Source organism: Lichenostomus cassidix, chromosome 2, assembly GCF_008360975.1.
Source record: "Lichenostomus cassidix isolate B80296 chromosome 2, HeHo_3.0, whole genome shotgun sequence".
NCBI classification, from domain to species: Eukaryota; Metazoa; Chordata; class Aves; order Passeriformes; family Meliphagidae; genus Lichenostomus; species Lichenostomus cassidix.
The window spans coordinates 45,721,314-45,749,245 of record NC_139482.1 but is presented as its reverse complement, the minus strand read 5'-3'; the positions used below and the strand labels follow the sequence as shown (position 1 = coordinate 45,749,245).

Below are 27,932 nucleotides of genomic sequence, written 5' to 3'. Positions count from 1 at the left end.
AGGAGCCCAGCCTCACCCGCTCGTCCACCCTTTTCCTCCCCCGTCTCCATGTGGTGTGGTACGGCCGGCAAGGGGCCGGGCCGGCGGGGCGCGTGCGGCGGTGTCGTTGCCGGCCCGGCGATCGGTCAGCGGGGAGCTCTGGCGATCCCGTTCCTTCGCCTGCGCTGAGGGCACAGCCGCGCTCCCCCGCAGCGGCTCCCGGCGCCCCGGGAACTACTGCCATGGACAGGACCGCCGTGGCCAAGATGGGAGCGGTGGCGAGCGCCAGCGTGTGCGCCCTGGTGGGCGGGGTGGTGCTGGCGCAGTACATCTTCACCATGAAGAAGAAGACGGGTAAGAAGACCAAGATCATCGAGATGGTACGTGGTAAGAGGCCGAGAGCCCCTCGGCCCCCGGACGCACGCCCTTCTCCTTGCCCTTCTCCTCCTGCGGCCGGCGGCTCCCCGCGGAGCCAGACGGATATCCCGAGGGGATATCTGGAGGGGCACAGGGGAGACCTTGAGCTCGGTTTGGGATTTCCGTAAGGACAGGCGCTGAAGGCAGGAGCAGCTGTTCTACCTCAGCGTGACCCACGAGCACGGGAAGGGTCTGCGCCCTCCTGCCCTGCCCTGCCCTGCCCTGCCCCGTCCGGCCCGTATGTACGTGTAGGATACGCAGCTACCTGCACGATACGGATGTACCTGTAGGACACATAGATACCTGCGGGTCTTGGGGGTAGTTTACAAGCCTGCTTGCAATTTGTTTAAAAGAAAAATGGGCACACGCACACACACGTGTTCAACCATCTGTTGAAACTGGGAAGCACAGTCTGTTCGCAGTTACTAAAAAAGGAAGATGGAGCTCGCTCTCTCTTGCTGCCCTTGTTATTTAGGAGATTGTTTAAATATCTGCTTATAAATAACTGAATCGCAAAGGTCTTAGTTTGGACAACGTGCTGGTTATGTGGAAGTCCTTCAGGTTTTGTGATTTGGACACCACCGTAGCGAAGAACTGAACTGGAATGGTCAAGGCACTTGATGTTAGCTAATGGGTATCTTGTGATCTCCCCTGCAGAATTTTTCTGAAAGCTCTGATGAATTTTTAGAATTACACGTGGAAACAGATTTTAGTAAGAGCTAGGATTCTGTATGTAAATTGTGAGCTGCCTAAGTACTCACTTGGCCACGCATTGCCACACTTGCCAGTGGAATTCATGCAGTGCAGCTTGTGATAACGTGGGTCCAAAGAATTCCACTGTAAGTTTTACTAATCGTAGAGTCATCACTTACTGTTGAAAAAATATATTTTTTCTAGTCATTAATCATGTCATTTGACAATTTGGAGGGGGATGCCTTGCTTTTTGGTTTCTCCAAGCCCCTTTCCAACAGCTTGTGGGAGAGCAGAAAGTTTGGATTGCCACTTCAGAGAGGTTTTAGATCTATTTCTCTAAAAGGGCTCTGGACTCTATAGTAGGATTTTACAAAAATAATTTGAAAACTTGCAGTGGCATAACACTGGTTAATTATAAATTTTATTTTAATTTTTTTAACTCTAGTGCTGCAATACTGGAACTTTTTTCTGAGTTATGTAGACAATAACGCAACAACATCTAAAAGCCATCATATGGGTGCTCAAAAGGCAAATCCAATAGTTTTACTAACTCCTGTTCATAATACCTGATTTGAGCTGTAGTTCACAAAGTACCTAATAATTGCTAAAATGTATTTATATTAACTTTCTGTACAATGTTTAAGTGGTGTTTTGGCTGGAAAGACTTGAACTTTGCCAAGATTTTGCCTTTGGTAAGGGAAAAAATCATTACGCCAATGCTAAATTGATTTCTGGTAGGTGAATTTCTTAAGTATGTACTTCACATAACATTTTCAGAGCTATATTCTTGGACACAAATCTATCATCCTAAGTAGATATTTCCAAAAATTCCACTTTTAGGATCCACTTTTCTCAGCCTTAAATTGCAAGGGAAAAAATAAGCTGGGTGAAAGCATGTCTGCTTTCTCATGCAGAAACATTTAGTCAGTTGGATGCAACATGTTCATACTCAAGAGAGTGAGCATTTCAGCTGATATTCAAATTGGCAGATTCCTCAGCTAGCAAACATCCTTAGTTCTAAAGATGCAAGTCTTCTTTCTTATGTAGTATTTTCAGTGGAACACATATATTCAGGCTCTGCAATTTCTTTGAAATAATTGAAATAGTTACATGAACTTCATACCAAGGAGTTGAGTTTGTCAAGTATGGGCAAAAATGTGTTCATGTGTTTTAGTTGAATATGCTGCATTCTGAAGAACTTTCTGACGTAGTTTTATCCACCAATGTGGATTTGATTCAATGTTTGTCATTTACAAGACACTGTATCAGTTTTATTTGATCACAATAGAGACCTGTCTTTGAGCTGTGGGGGAGAAGGTGCTGTTTTCCAGTCTGTAACTTAGTGTAAGTTAGAGTGGCGGTGAGGAACAATACTGCTTTATTGAAATGTATTTTTTTCTAATAACAGGCTGATCTTCTGTGTTAGATTAAAATTATAGGATCATTCTCATATTTTCAGCACATTTTATTGGTACAAATTTTCTTTGGGGAACATCACACTCTAGTTTTATATCCCCATTAGACTTAGAATTACTAGATGTATAACTTTTATTAAAAGCAGTAGGAAGCAAACCTATTTACACCTTAGTTATGTGAATGAAATATTCTTTCATTATAATTAACTACAGCAATTTTTTTACTTTTTTCTTAGTCAAAATAAAATTACGTTAATATAGGACCCAAGTGTAAGTAGTAAAAATAAACTTATAGCTGTCTTTAAGAGTTAAAAAGACAGTGACTGTTACAAATCAAACAGAATATCTATAAGACAAATTAATAACAAGGATTATGATGCTAAGAATGTTTACTGTGAAGAAAAGTGGAAAGGATTCTCAAGCATTGTGGGAAAGGGTAACCCTGTTTCTTTTGAATAATGAAATCAAGTAATTTTTAAATACCTAGCTCGCGTTTCAGTAGATAAATTCCTTGGCACACCAGTTAGCCTGGTACACAAGTTTAAGCTTAATGTAGACCCCTTCAAATTATTGCATTTTATTTTAGAGAAAAGGTTTAAATTTGTAATTAAAGTGTTAATATTTTGTCTTCATCAACAGTTTGTAGTTTGCAAACAGGGAGTTTCCCTTAGGCACTCATGAATGTGGACAGAGTTACCTCAGCTCCACTTCTGAAGTAACAGCGGCATTAATAGTAATGGTCACGTGAAATTTCACTCTGTGTGGCAAGAAACAACCATCTCCCAAAGCCTTGTGTTATTAATTTGCACAGCCATGTTGCCACTTCTGTGAAACTGTATAAGTGTTTCTATATTCAGCTGACAGCAAAAGTTAGCCACAACGTTGCTGAGTTTAATTTAAAGTATGGTTAATAATTAGATACTTAGAATAACTTTTTAGAAGATGTTTCCTATCTATTTTAAAGGAGGTTAAACCTTATAGTACCAGTCTTTTGCATTTTTCAGGCCAGGGACACGTTTGCAATTAAGTTGTGGATTCCTATATACCAAATAGCTGTACTGCCAATAGACTTCAATTTTTTGATTACACTTTGCCAAGCCTCTTAGCAGCTCAGCAGAAAACAGGTGTTCACAAACTAGAGTGAAAAACATTACCTAAATCTTTCAATAACACTCATCTGTAAGCAGTAGCCCATGTTAATTAAAACATGGAGTTAACATAAGAAAAACTTCTTAGAAGAGTAACAGTATTTTTTGTTGTCTGCTTCATAAACAAAGTTGTTAAAACCGTGTTTTTTGCAGCAACTTGTTCCGCACTCTTTGGTTTGGAGCTCTTTATTGGTGCGGTTTTTTGGGGGGGTGGTGTGGGTGTGGTTTTTTGGTGGGGTTTTTTTTGTTGTTGTTGTTTTTTAAGGATGAGAAACATAATAGAGCCTGTTGAAAACAGAATAGCAAAATACCTTAAACTGAGACTTCCTCTCTCATGTTTGCTTTCCAGAAAACTGGGCAAATGCTTAGTTACATTTGTCTGTTTCTCCAATCTCTCCCTGAAATGAGAGGCTTAATTACGTGGAAAAGAGACTTTGTATCAAAGTTCAGCAACAACAAATTAAAATCAACTTAGAAGCAGTTTCTCAGTTCACAGAAAACATTTCAACCAAACAACTGTCTTGGATAGTTTTATTGTGTTAGAGAAGGAAAGAAATGCATGGATTTTTGCAGTATTAGAGTTTACCTGGAGAGAAATAAGGAAATTAAGAAGAAGCAAGGTAACTGCTATTTATGTACTTCCCTGAGAAATAAAGGAAATATTCTGTGAGTATGACTGTTGGAGGGTTTATGTGGGGAGGGTATTTTTTCAATTATTAGTATTTTCTTTTACCTGCTAATCTCTAGTAAGACTGGGTTGCTCTTTCACAGGGCGTAAAGAGCACTTGTACCACAGATGAAGATAAAACTGGCAGCAATCACACACCACTTCTTTATTCCTGTCTTGTTGCTGGTAACTAGTTGTTATAGTAACTGTGACGTTACTCTGGCAGGTTGACCTCCCAGTAGAGTAAAAAGCAGAGGAGTATGTAATGTGTAGCATACATATTCAAGAATGTAAGTGGCTGGTATTTGCAACTCCTCCAGATGTATTTATCCCTATACAAAGCTAAAGAAGAGTTTGAGTCTAAGTAAACTGGTATCACTGAAAGGGGAATGGAAGGAAAATGGACTCCTTCTAATAATACTGCTGGAGGAAATTGTCACTGTCTGGGTGAGCTTGAGAGCTATGCCATGATATGATCCATGTGAGAATAGTGCTGTTCAAAAAGAATGGTGCTGTGATAGGACCTAAGTAGTGAAAAATTAAAGAACTACTGAGACCTAATACCACTCCTACCTATTAACATGTAACTGAGAGTCCTTACATTACTAGAGTATTAGAATAATTTTTAGAATATTGTTAACATTTTAAAACCAATTTAAATTTGACATGAGTAATGGAGATGCCATATAGCTATTACTATAAACCTTGTGGTATGTTTAGACTATAGACCTTAGTTGAAAAATCAATTGACAATAATAGACACTAATTAAAAAAACAGTGTTGTCTTGCCCATAGGCTGTTTGCAGAGATTATCATAATATATGCCACCTAGATAGTGGATATTATCAGGCTGCCTAATGTAAGCCACCATGCATCATGTAAGTCACCTAGCATGTGGCTTGTAAAGCGAGTTTTCACAGGGCACAAAAAGCCCTAAGGACAATACATGTTGATACAACTTAGATACTAGTAATAGTTTTTCATTCTCACTGTAAAATAATGCAGTTGGAAATTTAAAAAATTTGGATCCCAGAAGAATAAAAATTTACTGAATTCCATTGTTTTCTCCTCACTGTCAAAAATAAAAACATCTACTACACACATTATGTACATACAAATATTTTACTTTGTTTAGTATAGTAAGCTGATCCTGCAATGCAGCTATCTTTTTCAGAAGTAGGTTTTAATTTGCTGAAATTGCTGCTGCCTTTGGAGATTTTTTTTTTTAATTAAGTAGGTCTTGAAACCTATATTCTTACAAGAAATGGGTATGGGAAAATTAATTGAATCTATAATTCTGCATTAGTTTCTTTAGAAGTCATTTATCCTAGTTATAACCGTTATCAAAAACATAATTGTGATCTATGCCTGAAAACTGAGCTCCAAGTAGTAAGTGTAAATCTTGTGGGGATGTAAAATACATTCTAGGTACAGGCTCAGAAGAGCTTGTTTGCTGCTTTTTTTGTATAAAGCCTTTCTCCAAGACAGTAGAGCAATCTTCCAGTTACCCATTCTGCTCTGGAATGGACTTACCTTTTAATAAAGGCTTGTATTTGTTATATTAAGTCATATTTTTAAGTTATTTTTCTCCTGTTTGTGATAACTCATGGTTATCAGTTGAGCTATAATGGCATCTCTTCTATTACACTCTTTTTACAGCTTAAGACCAATAGCAAATACTGCAAGTCTTAAACATGTTACCTTTAACTGTCAAACAATATAAGCAGTAATAAGGGGGTTTTAGTTGTCTGAGTACACATATCATTGCAAATCTGTTCATATTATTAATTAAAATTGCATAGCATTCCAATCATATCATTCAGTCTTGAGTTAACAAGAAATACCAGCTTTTGTAAAAAAAAATCTAAATTGATCAATATAAGCATTGAAGAGACCCAGGGTATGGATCCATGCATTTATTAGTAGGATAATACTAGCTGTCAGTTCAATAGCAATGTACCTGTAAATGTAAAAACATCACAATTTGTGTAAGTCTGGAAACTTGACAAATGCCTGAACTTTTGAAGTTCTTTCTTTAAAAAAGAAAAAAAAAAAACCCAACAAAAAAAAAACACCACAGCTGCCTTTTACTTTTTATTTTCACTTGCACGAATTACATAATACATGCAAAATACATATTCTTTTCCGTGTTGGCTAGTTACAATTTACATTAATAGCCTTGAGACCATCTGCCACCGTTCTTCCCTCCATGTGTGCATCCACGAGTGTATTTTGTGCAAGTAAACGACAGTGTGCTCTTCACCCACTACGAAGAGTTATTATTGGAGAGAGCTTAAGGAAATATATCAGAAGAGAAGCAGACTGTTAGCTTTAATTTCTGTGTTTTGGTGCGTTTGCCAGAGGGTAATCAGTGTTCCCGGTTGAAGTTTTCGCTGGTTGAGCTGCAGCAGGCGGCTCTGAGCAGCAGGTGGCGCTGGTGCGAGCCGTGTCACTGAGGCAGCGGACACTGCTCTGGAACGAAGTGTCCTTTAAGGAATCCTTTCCCACAGCGACCGGCTTTTCTCGGCCACTGCCCGACTGCGCTCACACACCTACAGGTGAACTGCTCCTGCTTCAGAGGGCCCAGAGCAGCAGCTGCGTCTCTGCTGCCTGTCAGATGCTCAGCACTGAAATCGGGCTAAGCGCAACTGAGAGGCAGGAATAGCTCACAGCTATTCTTCCTGGCTTCCTTTCCTAACCGCTGGGCAGGGATATAAGGCCAGATAAGACTGGGCAAGAGAGTTGTTCTAGATATTGTCATGGAGGGTGTGGAAAATAAAAGTATGGGTGTGAAGTTTAACTGGCCTTCTTGCAGTCACGGTACTGCGCAGCAGTTGATCTGCAGTGCCTGGTTCTTCCTGGGGCACAGTCTTCACACAGCTCTTACCCTGACCAGTTGCTGGATGTCCATCTCTTTCTCCCGTCCAAAAGTCATCAATCACCAGGGGTCAGCTGCTGTAAAACATCAGAGAACTTATGATTGCAGTAGGCAAATTTTTAGTTCAATGTCTTATCACACAGCAGCTTGACTGGCAGTGTGCCATTAAGTTGGAATCTGGGGCTGTTTTTTTAGTCGACTCTATCTTAGGTTATTTCTGTGGAGTTTGACTGTTCAAGAAAAAAGAAGCAGTGCTCATTAAAAGTCCACAGAATTTTTAAAATTTGGCTAATCATCAAGAGTGCTTTATATCAATGTAAAGAAAAAAGGAGAAGGCATTTTTCAGTACAAGTGGACATATGTTTAAGGTTGCAGCACAGAGGTCAAAGAAGACGCCATGTTTAAATAGTAAAAGTAACTGTATTGTTTTCATTCACTAATGCTACAAAAGAATAGAGAATTGTGCTGACTTACCTGAGACAATAATTACAAAAATAATTTTAAATTACATTTCTCTAAATTATAGAAATAATACCTATTGCTAGAAGGAAATGTGGCTTCTACTTTCATATATATAAAGCTTAAAAAAATAATTTATTTCTTTTTTAATTATATTTTATTTTTAAAGGGCTGGGGCAAAGCCCAGACTTTTGCACTGTCTGAATATAGACTTTCAGACTTCCTCAGCTGAGTTTGCCACCAAGAAAATTCCTGTTCAAATGTACTTGTTTTTACTTGTTTCCCACTCATTAACTGTAATTTCCTTCCTGCACCCTTATATAAAGATCATTTTGTCAGCACTCCAAATTGGATTACTGAAATAATCCAAGTTTATTTGTGGTTTAGTAGTTTTTTTTTTACCTAGGAGTTGTTTGCTCCACCTTAATGCTGACAGAATGAATACCACTGAAATGTACCATTAACCTGGTTCCCTTAAAGCTTTCCCTCTTTGTCAGAAACTTACTAGCTACCAGACTAAAAATGTAATTTTTTCATTCAGCAGCTGTTAAAGCAACACTTACTATTATGAACTGCATCTGCCTTTGTAATGAGTATCACTGATGGTAAACCTCAGTTTAGTCTGCATGTTCCCATGGAAAAATTGTACATGAAATGGAAGGGTAGGGATTAGCACAAAGCAGTAGCAGTATTGGTACCTTAGCAGTAGTAGAGTGCAAAGAATAGTAGTGGTAGTATTACTACAAGTTGGTTTTGAACACTTCCACAAAGCAAGTACACAGAGGTACAAGAAAAAAGGAGCATCCAAGTGTACCTTTAAATGGATCCAGCAGTGGGAAACACCCATAAAATGATGAGATGTGGAGTCAAAACAATCTCTCAGGCCTCAAGTCACTATGCTGCCTGTTACCTTTAAAAGGAGTGTATGGTAGCTGTATTTCATCTTTAGATTTATTGGATTATTTTTTTCAAGAACTTTAAAAAGGGGTTTGCAATCAAAGAGGACATAACTGTTAAAAACTTCATTAGTCTCAATGTGTAATTTAATTGGAATATTATATTAGCACTACATTCTTACATCAGAATTGTAGTGTCTGGTAATGCATTGTAGATTAAACTTTGTCCTGCTGACTTTGCTTTCAAACTGAGTACCACAACTCCACTATTCAAGGGTCAGAGTTTATTTGATCTAGATACAGCATTCTTAGGCTTAGTGAAAAAAAATCTAAGCAGATTTTTTTTTCTTAGAAGCAGATAAGAGAAGAAGAAAATCAGCAGCAACTGCTTTAGTCCAAGCCTTGGTCTTAATGCAAATTCCATTCTAGATAGTGTTACATGAGAAGCTTCTAGGAACACAAGCATTTGTTTAAGTTCTTTCAACACATATCCATGTAGATATATACAGGATATTTAATTATAAAAAGTATACATGCAAGTGTACAGTTTGGCGGAAGAATAGTGTAGCTCATCAAAATTACCTTAATATGCAAGGTGAGCTTTTGCTCACCTGACAGCTAATTAAGAATTTGCAAATTTACCACAGTATATTTACGTACTACCAGTTCTTAGAATTCTATACTGTTTGCTTAGGTATTTTGAGAAAGGATTAGTTGCACCAGCACCCTCACTTCTAAGCATTCTTTAAGCAAGCATTAGACTTTGTATAATATGAGAGAGAAGTGGATCTTTCAGATAGCCAGATTCCCACATACTGCATAGCAGTGTTAAAGGAAAAGGGGAGTACCACTCAAGAAATTATTATTTGTCAAAAATGAATTTTCTATATCTGTGTTCTCAGAAGAGGAAGAACTGGCAAGAAAAAGGAAGGATGGGGTTAAAATAAGATACTTGTGATTAAACTGAAACACTATCATGAAAAGCAAGTGATTCTCTCTGTCATCACATGTTACAAACAGGGAGTGTTGACTTGCCTTCCATGGAAAGTCTTACCTGATACAGATGGAGTCCTCTGTCTTGCAATGGTCTATAGCAGAGGCCCAAAGAAAGCATAGGAAAGGGATGAACTTTTTTCCTGGAATGATTTCTCTGCCTTCAGCAGCTTTTATTTCAGAGACAGTGTCTGTAATTTAAGATTAGCTTTTTTTCCATGTTATTACCCAGTACGATTTTAAGGCTGTTTAAATTGACAGTATCATGAAAAAGGAATTCTACATCTTACTACTTTGCTTAATTGTGTGACTTGTAGCTGGCTCCTTTAATTTGTTTTGAGTCTGCCTCCTCTTAATTTTAGTTGATGACCTCTGCTTCTTATACTGGAAGAGATAGTGAACAGTCTTTCACTATGAAGCCTTCCTAGGACACTCCATAATTTCCAGGTTAAGGAATTCTATTCTATTCAATTGTTCATTGAATAAAGTCTTTTCTCATGGCTCATTCTTACTGCCCTTCTCAGGGACTTTTCCAGTTCTACTCTATTTCATGTAAGGTAGAGGAAAACAGAACTGTATTTGGTATTTAAGGTGTAAGTTCATAATGGATTTATAAAGATTTTATCCAGCAAGCATAGGTAAGAATAGGCATCAGTGAAATATAAGCATGAAGGCCAAGAAAAAAGCCCCCATTTTCTTCTACCCTGCACTGAATGTCACAAGCTTGATTTCTTCCTTTCAATCCTGGTGCTTTAGAAGCTATTTTAAGAATTTGAGTGTAATGTGGTAAATTGTATTGATCTGAATTTGCTTACATTTAGAATAATTTAGAATAGTTTCTTTTTTCTTTTTTTTTCTTCTACAAGGGCAGGAGAGAAAGAATGAACATAAAAAACCCCATCAGATTAAATTTGGCTGGGTAGGTGTGATATTTCCAAGATACTCATTATAACTGACTGAAAATCTCTTGCTCATTTCCAGATACTCGCTGATAACTAAATAATACATAACTGTTTTTTTAGCCTGCCAGTTACAAAGGTTAATTCTCTCCACAGTGAGGGAATGGGAACTAAGCACAGAGATGAAGTGGTTTCCCTAAACATATAATCAGAGAACGAAGATGCCTATCCTGACCTGTATTCATTCATCCCAGAATGTACCAAACTGTTCTGTATGTTTTGTATCTCCTATATTCTCTCAGATTAAATTTTTGCCTGAACTAATAATTATCAAGATGACAAATACTGGAAATGGAGACCCTAGTTACTATAAGTTCTTCATCCTCTTGTAAGATTCAAAATGTCTGTTGATTTATCACCAGCAGAAATCTCTTCTTTTAGAGTGTTTTTGTAAGCACAAGAAGAAGCTGCATAAGGGGCAATGATGCTGCAATGTCTTTTTATTCTTTCATCAGAGAACTGTATTAAACACAAGAAGAATAAATGCTTAGAGAGTTGTTTTAGTGGGTGTGTTGACACTAATAACTTTGTGCTCAATATAGCCATATATGATCAGACTATTAGATGATCACCAGTTTTCTTATGAACTGTAAAGAAAGATGGATCTCTGATCAGATCCAGAAAATTTCAATAAAAAAAGTTGTTAAATATGTCTAGTGATACCATTCAGGTTAAGATCCTCAGCTTCTTAGCATGTGTCTTCTTTAGATTTATCACAGTTTAATGAATTCAGTCTTTAATATGTTCTTAGCACTTTTCTGTAACACATGCTGTTCAAGCTCTTTCTTTTTAGAATTGTTTACACTCCTCACAAGTCATCTCTGTGATACACACACATTCATATACAAATCATAGTTCTGTATTGCATCATACCAACTGAAAATATGGCTAGCAGGGGTTTTTACACCAAACTTGTACTGCAAGCATAAGTGATATCCAAAGTTCCTGCAAGGCAACCTTCTAAACCTGTATGTACCCTAGCTTCATCAAACTGACCATTGATCTTACTTTCCTTGTAATTGTCACAGATATAAAAAGCTATTCCTGGAACCATTATGCTGCTCATTAACTCAGTTCACTAAGGCATGAATAATAATCACGTTTGAATACAGTTGGGTTGTACTAGTTCCTTTTTTCTTCTTGATATTGGTACTTGAGTGCCAAGGTTCAGGTACCTTTCCCTGTCTCCTGAAGTTATATCAAGTAGGCTGCTTTAGAAAATATAAACTTAGTAAACTTAAGTAAAATATAAACTAAGTAAACTTATTACAAATGGAAAATTAGACAACAAATACAGTTCTTTAATGTTTAAAATTGATCCCTACAATAAAGCAAGGTAAAGTTGAGCAAAATAATAAATATATGGAGATATATTCTAACGAGCAGAAATTACTCTCAAATATTACCTCTTTCTTTATCTTTAAAAGTTTATGTCAGTTTAGTTGAAGAATTCAGTTTATTACTTTAAAAAAAAACATTCACCTTACTTGCCTAGGCAATTTACTTGTGCTGTGTTAATGTCTTTCCACAAATGGATGCAACTTAGGTCAGGGGTATGTAAGGACTGGTAGAACCAGTTTTTCTTTGCTTTAAACTAAAAGTTGCAGTGCTTCATATTCGAGAGCATTCTCTATAAACCAAGTTCACCTAACACATGAGCATATAAAGTTGGACCTTTTCCCAGTCTTATATAAATGACAAATCATCTAGTGTTTTCAATGTTGTTCTTTTTTTTTCTCTCTCTCTCTTTTTCTGCATAGAATATTCTGTAGTCAAGATATGGCCCTCAGCCAAAGAGAAACAGTTAAAATAGAACCTATCTGTTGAAATAACTACACCTCTTCAGTTCATGGTTCTTAAAATATATTTAAATGACCTTCCATATTTCAAGAGTAGAAACATCATGCTGGAGTTATTTCTCTCTCTTTAAAAAATCAGTATTAATTTTAATTCCTCTTTTACCAGACATTAAACACTGTAAACAAAATGCCCAACAGACTCAAATCAGCAGTAATAGAAAGTGGTTAGTAGGAGCTGCTGTAACTAAAAGCGTTGTAATCAAAGATTTCTTGGAGTTGCAAAGACAGTCTTGTTTAGTAGATGAGAAGTTTCATATATGGCATTTTCATTAAAGTGAAAGTACACCATTGATAAAGATAGAGTAGATGTTTTTCTAAGAATTAGGTGTTGGCTGTATTAATGTTTACAGAAATTTTGCTCACGACATTTTCTAGTGCTTTCACTAAAACTGTATTTAGAATACTTTCCAGTTAGTCTAGTATACCAAAAACAGTCTGTAAAAGTTAGACTTATTAATTTCTGTAACTGGGTATTTTTTTTAAATCTTAAAAAACAAATTAAAAACCACTTTGGTTTTGTTTTCCCAACTTTCTTAAAGAGCAAGCTAACCGTCTTTTAATTCTCGACCACACTGGAGTCAATTTTCTTACTGAATCACAGCTGAGAAGTACCAGAAGAGCAACAGGCCAGCTCCCTGACCCACCAAATCTATGAGGTTCACAAGACTCATTTATATATCAGTAGCATTGTCACCTTTGAAATATTTAAAAGCTCTAAGGCAGGTACTTTGCAAAATGAATGTATAAAGTGATGCCTTTACCCAAACTATGTGATTCATCTAGCAAGCATATTTCATTGTTCATAAGATGTTTTTTAATTGGAAATCCTGCAGTGGCATAGGCTGCAGCTTTTTGTTGTGGAAATATTTATTCAAGAGACTTCATTATACATATGTTTTCCAAACATTATTATAAAAATATTCATGAAAAGCATGCTAACTGTATTAAAATACTATAAAAGATAACATTCCCTTTATGTTACCTATTACAACAGTGTACAAATGCCATAACAAGTAGCTTAGTGGTAGCTATGAATCCTGGCAATACCAATGCCAGGTAAGTTCAATTTACTGTATACAGTCTCTGCAGGGACTATATTATATTTTGAATATACCTTTCAAACTCTTCTGCTGCTTCAGGGTACAGCAGACCTTAACATGCACATTTGAGGGGATCTCGGTCAATACTAAGAGGATAAGTGTTGATTAAAGTTGCATGTTTTGTATTAGCTGAAGTATTCACTAGTTGTTTTGTTGGCTTAAAATAGAGAACACCACTGAAAACAAAATGAAAGTGCACCAGTAGGTCAGATACACTGAGGAATCCTGATAGACTACATAGTGGACTACAGCTGGAATGTGGATACAAAACATATGGATCTACTGAACCATTCAGAAAGTCTGTTAGGATTTCTTTTCAATGTAGAAAGCACACCCTCCTTTGAAGAAAATTTTCGTAACTAATGAATTTCTAGAGTCCTGCTATTGTGGAGGTTTTTTATAGCATTACAGGTTTTGCCCATGCTGCACTGGTAACCTGCCCTTCCTTCAGCTCTGACGATTGCACTGGTCACACTGGTGGCCACATATGACTTGGGCTGATTTTGGTGGTTAGTCCTGGCATCCAGAAACAGGGATCACAAACCTGAGGCTGAACATGAGTTACGGTAGTATAGAGGTGCTTGCAGTGCTGCTATAGCATAAGTCAACTTCATGTGACACATTCAAGCATTTTGTCAACTTTAAAGTGTAAAATAAGATTAGACAATAGTTCCTTCAGCCCCTCACTCTAAAAAATATTTCTTTTTAATCTGCCTTCTGTGTCACCTAGTTACGGTCTTTGATCAGGCAGCATGCCTAATGACAAACTTCTGAAAGCATGTGGAGTTGCCTTGTCTCTCAAAAATCCTGACAAACAAGGCTCCTTGATTTCCTGTTTCAGTATCACACAGATAATTACGGCCAAAACAAAGATTAATTAATTCATTTGCTCCTTCTACATGAATAAATGTGTGCTACCTAGTAAACATTAATGAGACCGTGTCAATGAAGCTTTAAGAAATTTGTACTACCCTGCAACAGGAAATCCTAAAATACTTGGAAAGATTTTGTAAAAGGGTTAAAAAATAACAAAGTAGTAAACTTCTGCTTTGAAAAACAAGTGCCTTCTTCTGTTAGAGCAACCCAAATTTGCCTGCTGCATCCATGAAAGCTGTTCATTCAGTGAAGGTCAAAGGTTTTGTTGTTGGTGAACCAGCTGATCATCTGTAAGCCCGTCAGGCTGTACTGCTGAGCATAACAAACTGCTGTGCATTGCTGACGTGCGTCACAGGACCCTGGGGTTTTGCACGGGGATTAGTCAGGCTGTATTTGGAAACGCCCTCAACTGCACCCTGCGCTGCTATATTAGTGTTTCTCAAGCAAGAGGAATTTTCTTTTGCTTCTGCAGCTGCTCCTGCAAAACCCTCTGGTAAGTGTGCGCAGCTTCTGTCAGCAGTATCAACTCTGTCTTCTCACCTGTGTTTTTAAGCCAAGGTTATGAGCTGAGGGCTTAAGTACAGTTGTTTACTATGACTATAAAAACCTAAAAACCTGTATTTTTAAATTAAAAATTTGATAGCACAGAATGAGCAACAGCATTGAAGGAATAAATAAACTTAGTGGTTTTAATTGAATAGGTTAATTCAGCTTAAATGTTCCTCTACTTTTAAATATGTATCAGAGTATTCTGAAGTGTTGGTATTTTCACAGTGATGTCGCTATGTACCATGCATGTTGGCTTTTATTTTATACAGCAGGAATAGAAAGATCGCATAATATAGCAGACCAATTCTTAAAAGGATTTGGTTGGTTTTTGTTGGCAGCCTGCATGCAAGCCCTGCATCTCTGGACTCTGCTTGCCACCTATGCTGTTGCAGTAGGACAAAATCAAGGACAGAAGAATCAGGAGTGCCCTAAGCTCAACGCACAGGTACTCTCATTTAAAAACACAAGAGGAAACACTGTTGTCATGTTTTCTGTGAAAGCGCTCTCTCCAGATTTTTATATGGGGTTTTTTTTCCAAACTAAGTATCAGAACCCAGCACATTAAGTACAAAAAGATGTAAATAAAGGTAAACCAGGAAAATTTTTTTTTGGCATGCATCCTATTCCATATCTTAAAATAGCTTAGGCAATGAACCCATTTCCAGTTATTTCCTATAACCTGTGCTGGGTGTCTAGTTTTTACAGCATGTTATCAAGCAACTATAAAGATATTCAATGTTCTATTGTTTCATTCCCATAATATTTCCCTACTTACTTTTTAGATAAGTAGTCCTAAGGCTATTTCTCAGCTGAACTACTAAAATAGTAATTTGGTAATTACTAGTTACTAAGGATTTCTTACCATATTTGAGCTTGCATCATCTGACTATAAAATGTGTTATGGTTTTTGTAATTATAAATTAGTAAGTATTGTCCTGAGCTCAGGTTATGCTACAGAGTGCATGATCACTAGTGAAGTTCTCCTGGCTACCTGCATATGATGGAGTGACTGATGTGATTGCACTTCTGTCCAGTAGCTTCTGATGTTCCTGTCTAAAATACAACCCTACTAACAGCTGGGGCAGCTAAGAGAAACCACTGTTGCACTCACAGACCAAAATTCAAATTGTCTGAATTAAAGGTAGTCTTGCTTTTTATATATATGAGTATAAACATATGGTGGAAAAGATCCACGCTGTCATTCTGTGGGTTTTGTTAAGGCTCCCCCACTTCTTGCAACTCAAATGTTGCAAGTAGCAGAAGTTACATTAATAAGCTTGCATACTTTCCAGAAGTTTTTTGTAAGCTTTGTTTTCTAAAGCAAGTAATGATCTGTAATAATAGAAAAAAGAAAAAAAAAAAAAAGGAAAATCATATGTAAATTAAGGAATGTGCCCCATTTCTTTATCATTTCACCAGACTGTTATTTGCTTCCACCAAGAGCACCAAAATCAATATTCTGTAGCTTCTGGATATCAAATTTCGCAGCTATCACTGCTGCCACACCCTGCCTTTTTTGGTACAAGTCCATAAGTAAACATATGTGATAGCTCGTCTAAGACCTTGAAATTTGGCATCTGCAGTTCCCAAAATAAATGTCATTTATTCTTGGTGTATACTCTCCTAACCAGAAGCTGTCACCATAGACTAGAAAAAATTTACAAATAATTTACCCCTATTGAATTTATCATTTTGATTTGCATTTGCCTTGCTCAGAAATAACATGGATAGTTCCCTCTCCTTGCCAGCCCACCCTCGTGTCTTCTCTCTATCAAAAGATAACAGGTTTGAAACCTAGTCTAGTCTAAGGCAGGTTTACCAACAAAGTAGGAAAATAGAAATTGTGTGATACTTGAAATTCACATAGTGTCAATAGCATTACAGCTAGATCTTATTTATTATCCTATCACTTTTATGACATTATGGTAATCTGAAATTTTGTGGAATATTTTTAATACATTTACAAGTGTGAGAACAGTTCTTACTATGATTCAGAATTACTGACATTTAACAAAGTACTCTGTCAATCATTGAGATTTATAGAGAAGCTCTCTTAAAATTTTTTCCACCCATAAATCCAGGGTGTTTTCTTAGCAGTGATTTTTGGGAGGCTTCCATACTAGATCAGTCTCTATAAAATAAGGGAACTTGGTATTTGCCAAGGAGTGTAGGCTTACAGGGTGTCAGTATAAAAATACTCTGCTCCAGTTTTTTATGTTCTTCATCAATGCATTACTTAGCAGACTTACGATGACAACATCCTACAGTTTGAGTTATTACTAGTAATATTTCAGGCTGTGTGTCTAGAGATGATTGTGAAATGAGCCATATCTCCATGTAGTTAAGATAGCAAGTGATTCATCAACTCATCCTTCCTTCTCTACTTAAAATTTCTGACAGTAAAAACAAAAGGTCACACAGTTGTTCTTTATATAAAGGTTTTTATCAAAAATTTAAAATTTTTTTCTGTTTTTTGCTTTAATCATAAGGTAGGGACTTGTTTTACTGGGCAGTGGGAGGAAAGTAACTGCTCTACCTCCAGCACTCGGTAGATTGAAAAGTTCAGTATAATCCTAACTCCAGAACATGACTCTACTCCTTGCAGACACAATCAGTTATTAATTTCTTGGGATACCTAATTGGAAATGCCTACTATGGCAGCTGTAAATTCACTTAGATCACCAAAATGAATGATGGGTCTTATCACCAGCTCTTGTTTTATAATCAAACTGACATAGCATGCTCCTAGATATGTTGCCTCACATACTAAGAAAACAACTTATGTATTAAGCAGTACTTGGATACATAAAAGCAGTTCTGTTTGCACTTCGGTTATCCAGTTGTATATAAGAAACTTCATTTCAAAACTAGAATTCAATACAGTCTTCACAGCAAATACTTCTCTTTATTTAACCCAGCTACACAGATGCATGTCTTGGTACTAAATAGATTTGTAATTTTCAGAACTATCCTTGTTGTAAATGACCCATTCTGTGGTTTGTAGGACTGGGGGATTTCCAAACCTGCGTGAATCCATTACTGTTCATTCCTCAAGGTATGACCCATGGCATTCTTAGATACAAAATAATTTCCTACATCCTTATTCCAGTTACCTGCTATCACAAACAAGCAGATCATTTTTTCCTTTTCATAAATCCAACTAAACTCAACCTTTAAAATAATCTTTTTCAGTTTTGTTCTTCGTTCTTTCAAAGGCTCATTAAAAATGTCAGAGACTGGAAACTAAAATGTATTTGTGGCCAGTGTATATGCCAACCACAAATTACTTTGCAAGCTGTCATCTTTTGACAGATGTTTAAGGCCTGCCAGCATCTGAGCTGTTCAGTAGCATATAGATGTCCTTGGGTATGAAAGCAAAACTCTTCTCACACTTTTATAACGTGACAGAATAAATAGGGGCTCTTAAGTGATTTAACACGATGTACTTTCAGATGTCACAATGAATTATGAATTCCTTTTCCTGTGCTTATATTGTTTTAGTTCTGTGTGTAGGAGTTCCTGGTTCTGAAAAGCTTTCTTGACTTTGTTAAGTGCTGTGGGAATTTTTGGTTGACTGCTTCTCCATTTGTGCTCATCCCAGTCAACTGGGGCATCAGAATTTTGGGAGGTTTATGTGCATATTGAGTTGACTCCTAGAGTTTTCTTTAACAGTAATTAGAAACACAAATTTTATCAAACTGACTGAACTTTTCACCCTTTGCTTTTTCATCTATCTTACCAGTTCTTTCCAACTAGAATCTGCTTTTCTCTTTCAACTATGAAGAATGGCAAATATGCAACAATGAAACAACAGCTAAACTGGGCAGAAGTGTAAAACATTGAAGGAGGCAGTTTGCCAGGAAATTGGTGGCTGCAGTTTCAGTTTCATTTACGCATTCCTTAGACAGTTTCATTTACTTGTACTATAGTAACGATAAAGGCTAAATAAAAGAATTGCTGCTTAATGTTCACTTGCAAATATTAGTACAAGGAACTAGCAATGGGAAAAGTGGCTATTTTGACTAACCATATTTCTCTGAAGCTTTGTCAGGTGTCACATAAGTAATGTAGACTTGTTTTTTTCTTATGAAAGTGCCTATGAGACTGAAAATGTCTGGTTTATACTTGCTGCAGAAGACTTTCCCCCACCCCTAAATTAAAATTTCTCCAACCAATTCTTGTGCAAAAATGAAAGATGTGTTAGAAATAAAATAATCCTATAAACTGATCTTGAGTAAGTGTTTACAACATCAAACCAGGAAGCTTTCATCATACTTAAAATCTTATGCAATGTCTTGTTTAACATGATCTACTAAAGTGTTTACCAAGAAGATTTTTCACTCAGATTGTTTCAGAAACTTATGAAAGGGCTCAGTCTGAAGTGAAACAATGCCAAACAAGCCAATTTTCCTCATCCAGTCTCTTCCTCTGATCTCTCCATCTCCCCAACGTCTGTTTAAATTAGTTCTATTAGGAAATCTGCTGCTTAGTATCTAAGTAAACCAAATAATGCCTAAACTACTTTTTAGAAAAACATGCATTTAGGTTTCATTTTGTTTTCATTTTTGCATTCCAGATCTAAAAATACATATATAATTTGCTGAGAGTTAAAGGAATTAGATTAGTCAATTTACAGTAAAAATATTACCAAACACAGTCAAAGTGCTTTGTGTTTCATTATAAAGAATGTTGTATACCCAGAAAAAAAGTGGAAAGCTTAATTTTGTTTACCAGCACCATAAAACATACAAAAGAAATACCACAAAACACCTTTAAAGAGTTACAGATTATTAATATTTTGTTTTGTGAAGCAAGATCTGCTGCTAATTGTAAATAAAGAAAAGCTTTGTGAAGTTACATCTCAAAATATTAGTGAATTCTTTAATGGATATTTTCCAGGAATTCTATTTCTTGTTAGCACTCATTAGCTTTCTCAATGACTCCCAGCCTGGGAAGTAGCTGAGAGCTGTAAGTCAATCCTAATGTACTTTTTGTGAATTTGCTGTGATAAAAGAAGTAGTAACAAGGCACTGCAACCACACAGGGAACACGGGAATCTTGGCTTAGGAGATGCCACTTGTATAGAAAATGTCTTTGCCAAAGAATGGGAAAGGAAAACCTTAATTCTTCTAATCGAAGTTAAATTAATCCAGTTTGTTTCATTATGAGATTTACAAAGCAAAGAAGTAGTGAATACCCTGCACAGGACAGAAGTTTTGACAAGGTACTCTTGTGTAGGTATATGAATATATATATATGTATATATATTCAAAACTTTTTGAATGGGCAGAAAAACTTGGAAATTTATCAGACTCGTGATTAGGATTCTAGAAGGATTTCTGTTTTCAGTAGTGTCTTTGAGGATATCAGCCAGACAGTAGCAGTAAGCACAGTGGGGATTAGAATTATTTGTTATATTGAAAGATAGGAGGACTGATGTGGAAGAAAAGGTACAATCCAACAAGGTTAAATGAAAAATTTAGCACTTTGTACAAATCCCTCTGCCTAGGAGTCATTTTGAAGAATATTTGGTCATTACCAACTGAATTTGAATCATTCTCACCATATTACTGCTAACACAGGGCATGTATTTTGATGGATATGCAAAGATGTTGCCTGAAGTCATGGGCCAAAGTGGCCCTTCAGCCAAGGCCTGGTCACAGCACAGCAGAAAGGTTGTACCCACAGTCACAGATGCTGTGTTGGAAAAACAATATGGTTCAAGTGATGGGCCAAGACAACATCAAGAATTATCTGAGATTTAGAAAATTGTGTTCTACAAAAGAAGATTTAAGAACACTGGGGTTTCACATTCAGGAGGAAGGGAAAAATTTATCCAGTGAGCACCTGAAAAAAAGAATACTTTTCTCCAAGTTGAATGACCTAAAATTACGGTAAGAAAGATTAAATAGAGATCAAATAAACTTTTCTAAACATAAAGGTAATTGAGGAAAGTGAGAAATATGTGAGTGGGGGTTTTGAAGAATGAGTTAGACGAACCTCTGCAGAGAAGGATGTAGCTGCAATGCTTTGCTCCCACCTGAGGACAGAGTGGACTAGGGCTGATACTTAAAGGTATCTCCAGCTGCTTCTTGTGTATGGCATACAAGTGTCTTTTCCGTTACAAAAACACGTGTTTAAAATGCCACCTTTTTCTTAAATGATAACCAAATTGCAATTTGACTGCAAATTGGCTGTTACTAATGAAGAAGACTTTGTAGCATCAAGAGCTGGAAGAAAGAGTTCTGCATGACTTATTGGTGATATGAGAACTTTGGGTCCAGAAATTTGTCTTGAAATATAAGCTAGCCTGCCCCCACTTTTCTTTTTAATTAGTTCATTGCAGCAGAGTACATGCTAGCCATAAGAAAAGCTGAAGGATCAGTATGTTAAAAATGTAATTCCTAATACCTCATCATCTCTGAAGTTTTATAAACAGAAGATAGAGTTTACTACTCATAAATGCCCATTTAGACAGATTGCAAATGTCCAATGCCTTTGCTTTAGAATGGGTCCATACATGATTGTAAAGGAAGGAAATACATCCTACATTGGGAAATTTCTGTAGCATTCTTTTACCATTTCTGCAGGATTGAAGGTAAACTTTTAGAGTAATCAAAGGCTTGGGGAGTTGTTTGGGGAGGAATGGGGTTTTATGGGTTTTTGGGGTTTTTTTCTTTTTTGACAGCAAATTCAGCATTTAGCATAACATTCAAGAAATATACTTCGTCCAAAAGGAATATATAGGGTGACACCATGTGCTATTTCAAAAGTGTGCAGTGAAATAGGTAATGGTAGCAATTGATGGACTGGCTAGGGAGCAGGGATTACTGTACAGCCCTGTTGGAGTGGAGTACTCAGTTGACACTCATTCAGCATTCTCAAGGAAACAATGAGTGTCTAAAATGACTCTGTCTTCTCTATCTCTGTTGAAACTTTAAGGGCATATTAATTGCAAAAAGAGTTAGTTTTAAGATTTACCATCTCCTAGTGACATACTTGAATCACAAGATGATCCTGTATGTCCTGTACATCTACTATGCATCTCCCTTATTTCCTACAAATATAATTATCTTTTCTGCGAGTGACAACTTATTGAATAATTTGGTGTTAGGAAATGAAAACAATGTTGAAAGTAAATAGAACAGTATGCAGTCATCAATTAATACATACAGAGTATTTTCTGTTTCTTCTTACTCGTCTTTCTGTCCTAAACATGTCTTGACGTCTTGTGAAACTGTTTGTCGATGCAGAGCTTCCAGTCTGACGGATAGCAGGCATTGCCTAGTAAGTTTTCCTCTGTAAGTACATTTATGTCTTTGTTCTTACTCTTCATAGATGCCAGAATTTCAGAAGAAGACTGTCCATATTAAGGACCCAGGGAGAGTAGAGGAGATTATTTGTGGCCTCATCAAAGGTGGAGCTGCCAAACTTCAGGTAAAGATAGTAGATGGAATAAAAGCAACTGTGGGATTGTTACTCTGTGCCAAAAAAGTTAAGCATATAAATATATATATGTAATAAGATTCAATCTTCAAGAAATCTCCATAACTAGACTTGTTAACTCTTTTAATAGTCCTTGTCGATTCAACTGTAATTCAGCCAGACGCTGGTTAAGTACATGATTTAAGCATAGAAGCTTAGTAATTTCAGGAAATATTCTGACCAAAGGAATGAGAAAAACAGTTTTGTTAGAAAAAACGTTACTCTTCTGGGATATGCTAGCTTCCATGACAATGGCTCAATAGAATAGGGAGGTTTCTGTGACACACATGCTACTCAGCTGCAGCTATTGTTGATCATTCAGAATTTCTAGCCATTCTTTATTTTGTCCCTCCATGTTGTAAGACAGTTTTGCTTTTTCTTTCCTTAAATAGATTATTACAGATTTTGATATGACATTAAGTAGATTTTCCTACAATGGAAAAAGATGTCCAACTTGTCATAGTGAGTACTTTTTTTTTATACAGATTGATTTGTTCCCTCCTTTTAGTTTTTACTATATTTTAATTTTCTATTCTATTTATTCCCTAATGAGATTTTATATTGACTTGTTACCTTACCTGTACATTCTGTTGATGAAATATTCTAGTGAATTCTAGTATGACTGTGCTTTTATGTGTATATCTATATTAATCAAAATCTGTGTGAATTTAATCAGATAAGTTGTCATTCACAATTAAAGCATTAAGTTTTGAACTCTCAGATGTTAGTGGCTAAATATGGTATGGTTGACTTTTATTTTTCAAAAGCCCATTAGAGTCCTGACACCTGCAAGAACGAGATAGTAAACTCCTTAGAATTCTTGGCAATTTTATCACTATGCTGTAGTCTTTTGGAACAAACAAGGAGAAGTGGGAACTCTAAAACATATAGGATGCCTCAGGATGATTTCAGAAACAATTAAGTCTCAAGAAACAGACAGGAAATCTTGTAATTGACCTTGTAATTCAGAGATGAAGGGAAGGGCATCTTTATACTTATGAAGAAAAATGTGCCTTTTGCTGGTTGCTGGTAAGAAAAGTTCTGAGGAAACATATTGGTATGTCACCAGACATTGTCATCTGTGCCATTTACAGTGTTGTAGAGCAAAGTAAAAGAAATGTACTACCATGTTTAATTCTCCTTTTTTTCACCCTTTCCCCAGACATCATTGATAACTCTAAGATCATCACAGAAGAATGTCGAAAAAAGGTAAATAAAACACCTACAAGCATTTGATTTGTTGTACAGACATCTGTCATTATTCCCTGATAAGAATGTTATTTTGATTGGTTAGACCAAATACCAAGCGTTATTTTATGAAATACATTAAACATCTGGTGGGCTTTTTTCCCTTCAGTTATTGCAGCTGAAAGAAACCTATTATGCCATTGAAATTGATCCAGCTCTCACCATTGAAGAGAAATACCCGTATATGGTAGAATGGTAAGAGACACCTCCTTATGTTCAAATTGTACTAAGATTGAATACAGTAAGTTTTCAAAAGCAAATTAATGGCAGCACTTAGCTTTTAACTATCACATTAACTGAATTAATCTCTTTAAGTTTTGTACAACAACTGGTTCTGTTTTGCTATTCACTTGAATGGGTAAGAATTAACCATACAGAATGCTTTTCATCATGAAATTTAATGGAAAGTGAATCTTAGTCAGCAACTTTCAACCCTTTTTTTTGCTTATGTTCTAGGTACCATAAATCTCATGCTCTACTCATTGAACAAGGCTTACAGAAGGACAAGTTTGCAGAAATTGTAAGGGAATCTGATGTTATGCTGAAGTAAGTTTCTTTTGATTTGAATGATACTGTTTCAGAGCATTTTCTGTAGATTCTTCCTGAGTATTGGGGGGAGGAGAAAAAAAGAAAAGGGAAATTAAAAAAACCCCACACACATTCCTGAGAATGTGACACCTTAATCTTGGAACACATTGAGCTCTTCGTGCTCCCACTTTTTTGGTGTGTTGTATCTAAATGTAGACAATAATCACACTGTATAAAGCAGAGATCTGGAGCTTTTTTTAGTTCATCTCTTCAAGTTTCATTTCTGTAGACTTTCATCCTCTTTAAATTGCACTGGTGATCCTTTCTTTTAAGAGCAGTGTGGAGTTTAACTAAATTCCCTTGAAAAACACTTGAGAAACATGTTTCATATGTTGTATTAAATATTGTTCTTCCTCTGTGGCTGAAGGCAAGTTTAAAAGACAGCAAAATCCTTGTTCAAAATGTGCTGTGGCTCCCATCTCTTTGAAAGCCCTCTAAATCTGTCTGTAAATTTTGGACTACTGAAACAGGATGTTAGAACTTAAATTGTATTGTTTATGAAGTATTTAATTATAACACTAACTGATTACTTGCTTTTTGTACAACAGAAAAGCACCCAGTCTCTGCCTGTTTGAAAGCCTAAGTCCATGTGGGTTGAATCTTTATCCACAAGCTAAAATTCTTTCCAAAACTTTTACAATACTTTTTAAAAATGTAAAATTCTACCGATCTATGTCTGTATGGAGAAAGCAGATAGAGATAATATTATCTTGTTCCTGGAATACTATACATAGGGTACTGAACACTAAAAAACTTCCAGGAGAGAGCAACAATAAATGTTTTCAGGATTTAAAACCAAAATTTGTTTTCTAGTAATGACCCTATAGAAAGTCACATATTTAGCAAGGAAGATTGAAAGGAGATGTACATCCTGATTGTAGCTGCAGTGAGTTCTACCAGCTGCTTGCTTGTTCTGGAGTACTTAGGGAGAGGGAAGTGTTTTTAAATCTTAAAAACACAATTAGATGTTTTGAGGGGAAAAATTATACAGACCAAGACTAAACAGCTTGAACCAACAGTTTCTTGCCAACTACATGCTATGTGTTAGGTTGATGGTTCTTGCTAACATGAAAAGGTGAAGTAGAAGAAAGTAAGCGCTCAGGAAAAAATAATGCTTTTCTAAAGATGGTGTGATTGTCTCCTGAAAACTCAAGACTTTTCTTGGCTTTCTTTATTTGAGACTTGATTTGTATTTACATTCTGTGTTGCAGAGAAGGGTATGAGAACTTCTTTGATAAGCTCAGTGAACACAATATTCCTGTGTTCATATTTTCTGCTGGCATTGGTGACATTCTTGAGGAAGTAATCCACCAGGCTGGGGTCTACCATTCTAATGTCAAAGTGGTTTCAAATTTCATGGATTTTGATGAAAATGTAAGTATTAGATTGCACATCCTTATCAAACATGTTTGATAAACAGCACACAATTTATTATCTATTTATATACACTGCAAGATATATATATACTCCCCCAAGCAGGGAGCATTGCTGTCTGCCTGCTCTTAACAGTGCTGTCACAGCCATTACATTACTCAACGCTAATTTATCTTGTTCATCATCACAGATTATGTAGTTCCATGTTGGCTCAACAGAAAGATAGACTCTTTCATTCTAGAGTCTATCTTGCCTTAATGGTACCAGAAATAACTTCAGTGTCGCTTTTTTCGATAGGGAATATTAAAAGGATTTAAAGGAGAATTGATTCACGTTTACAACAAACATGATGGTGCCTTGAAGAACACAGAGTACTTCAAACAGCTAAAAGACAACAGTAACATCATACTGCTCGGTGATTCTCAAGGAGACTTGAGCATGGCAGACGGAGTAGCAAATGTTGAGCACATTCTTAAGATTGGCTATCTCAATGACAAAGTAAGTAGCCTTATGTAACATTGTAAGCTTTGAATGAAACACTGGGAGTTAGAAACAGGTTCATTATAATACGGTTCAGATATCAAACCAAGTGTTTAGCCCATATCTGGCTTGAAATTTCAAACATTTTTCATGGACTTTTTTTTCCTAACCCATAAGCTCAAAACCACAAGTATATATATCGCCTTGGTTTTGGTACAGAACTACTTCCAAAAGGTATTTTCTAGAGAAGTAAAATTCAGAGGCTATAAAAATTAATTCTCTTAAATTCCTGTGGTTCCTCCTCCTTTCAGTTCTGAATTGATAATTGAGAAAAATTATAATCTCACAGATAACAAAGTCAGGCAGTCTCTCCTCTTTCTTTTTTTGTGTTTTTTAAGTGACACTCAAGTGATTATTTGCTAAGTTGTAATGAGCATCCATTAGCATTGAGGACAGAGAAAGCTTCCGTTCTATATTTCTCCCTGCCTTTCCAAAAGTAGTTCCTCTTTCAGTTTCTCTAGGTGTGAGATCCTGGAATAAACATGAGATATTATATCCTGGAATGCATTTTAGGTCAGGCCACTCCTACTTTGTCCTTCTGTGGAATTCACTTGTAGGAGTGATATATTATTTGCATGGCTCATTCCCACATTTTGGTGGAAAGACTGGGCAATATTTTAATGACAAAAAGTCTTTCAGTAATTAATTCTATAACTAAATGGGTCTTTCTCTTTATCCCTTCTGCAATTAGGTAGATGAGCTTTTGGAAAAATATATGGACTCTTATGATATTGTCTTGGTGAAAGATGAATCCCTGGAAGTTGCCAACTCCATTCTACAGAAAATCCTGTAAATTGCAGTCTCAAGTCACTCCGTTCCTTCCAGGAGGCAACTGGACAGAAGAGCACACATGTGCTATCTTAGATGTGTTTATTACTCATTTACGGAACTGTTTAATTTAATTTAAAACTTTTATCTTCATTTTGGTATTATGGAATATATATGGTATCAGTTGTCAACTACAAGCTACTTTTACTGCTCTTACACTGTTCTTTATTGTCTCACACTCCTGTTATAACTAGATCAAAATTGGATTTATAGATGTGATAAACTGCTGCTGATGGGATACGGTGGTTCACTGTCTTTTTTAATCAGATGAGCATTTTAGAAAACGTGGCTATTTTGTAAAACTGAAGGTGTAAATGCTCTGTAAGCAGAGTGTGCATTTGTGTTGCCTTTTCAAAGACATTTCATCCTCAGCTGTACTTTGAAGGATCTTACTCATATGCTACATACTTTCACAGAAGTTTTTCATGCATATATTTTTCTTCAGTAAAAATGCTTTTATTCACCAAGTTCCAGCAAAGTGTTTCTTCTTCATATTTTTGTCTCATTGCAAAACATTCTCTATCCTTACTGTTTCTTTATCCTCTGTCAAATAGGAAGAATGTTTTAAATTAGTATGTCTGAGATAAAATTTCTCATCTTTGTAACAACAGATAATATCACAAGGTAATAGTCCACAGCCTCCCTGCAATGAGCAGGGACTTCCTCAACTAGACCAGGTTGCTCAGAGCTCCATCCAACCTGACCTTGGATGTTTCCAGGGGTGGGACATCCACCACCTCTCTGGGCAACCTGTGCCAGTTTCACCACCCTCACCATAAAAAATTTCTTCAGAAAGTACTTCCTCTGTACCGAGCACATTACAGCATCTCTCAGCATTGTGTACAGAGTGATACAGTTTAATACAGCCACAGCTTTGGAAGCTTGCTTGGATATGATGCAGGATAAGTTAGAGATGATGTTGTGACCCTGGTCCTATGAGGTCTCAGCTGTACTGAATCTATTCATTAATAAAACAAGGCA

The 27,932-nt window shown here is 36.5% G+C and overlaps 2 protein-coding genes across 8 annotated transcripts in view; one reads left to right on the top strand and one right to left on the bottom strand.

The window, feature by feature from the left end:
• Positions 1 to 13,272, bottom strand: part of BBS9 (Bardet-Biedl syndrome 9) — a 291,677-nt gene extending 278,405 nt beyond the window's left edge. Inside the window, exons 1-2 of the mRNA XM_085051384.1 lie at positions 9,607 to 13,272; positions 7,207 to 7,274 (exon numbers count right to left, since the gene is read on the bottom strand). The gene's annotated coding sequence lies outside the window, so the exon portion shown is untranslated. The remainder of the gene's footprint in view (positions 1 to 7,206; positions 7,275 to 9,606) is intronic.
• On the top strand, positions 63 to 27,429 carry NT5C3A (5'-nucleotidase, cytosolic IIIA). 7 transcript variants are annotated; one of them, XM_085051395.1, is made up of 10 exons: positions 63 to 363; positions 15,161 to 15,333; positions 22,227 to 22,325; positions 22,766 to 22,835; positions 23,536 to 23,582; positions 23,731 to 23,816; positions 24,078 to 24,167; positions 25,421 to 25,583; positions 25,881 to 26,081; positions 26,815 to 27,429. In XM_085051395.1, the coding sequence occupies exons 1-10, from the start codon at positions 222 to 224 to the stop codon at positions 26,914 to 26,916; spliced, it is 1,173 nt and encodes a 390-aa protein (XP_084907521.1). In that variant the 5' UTR covers positions 63 to 221; the 3' UTR covers positions 26,917 to 27,429. The 7 variants fall into 7 exon arrangements, with proteins under 7 accessions (XP_084907521.1, XP_084907515.1, XP_084907516.1 ...); XM_085051389.1 differs by having other exon boundaries at positions 64 to 333; positions 15,227 to 15,333; XM_085051391.1 differs by having other exon boundaries at positions 221 to 359; positions 15,227 to 15,333.
• The last annotated feature ends 503 nt before the right edge of the window (positions 27,430 to 27,932 follow it).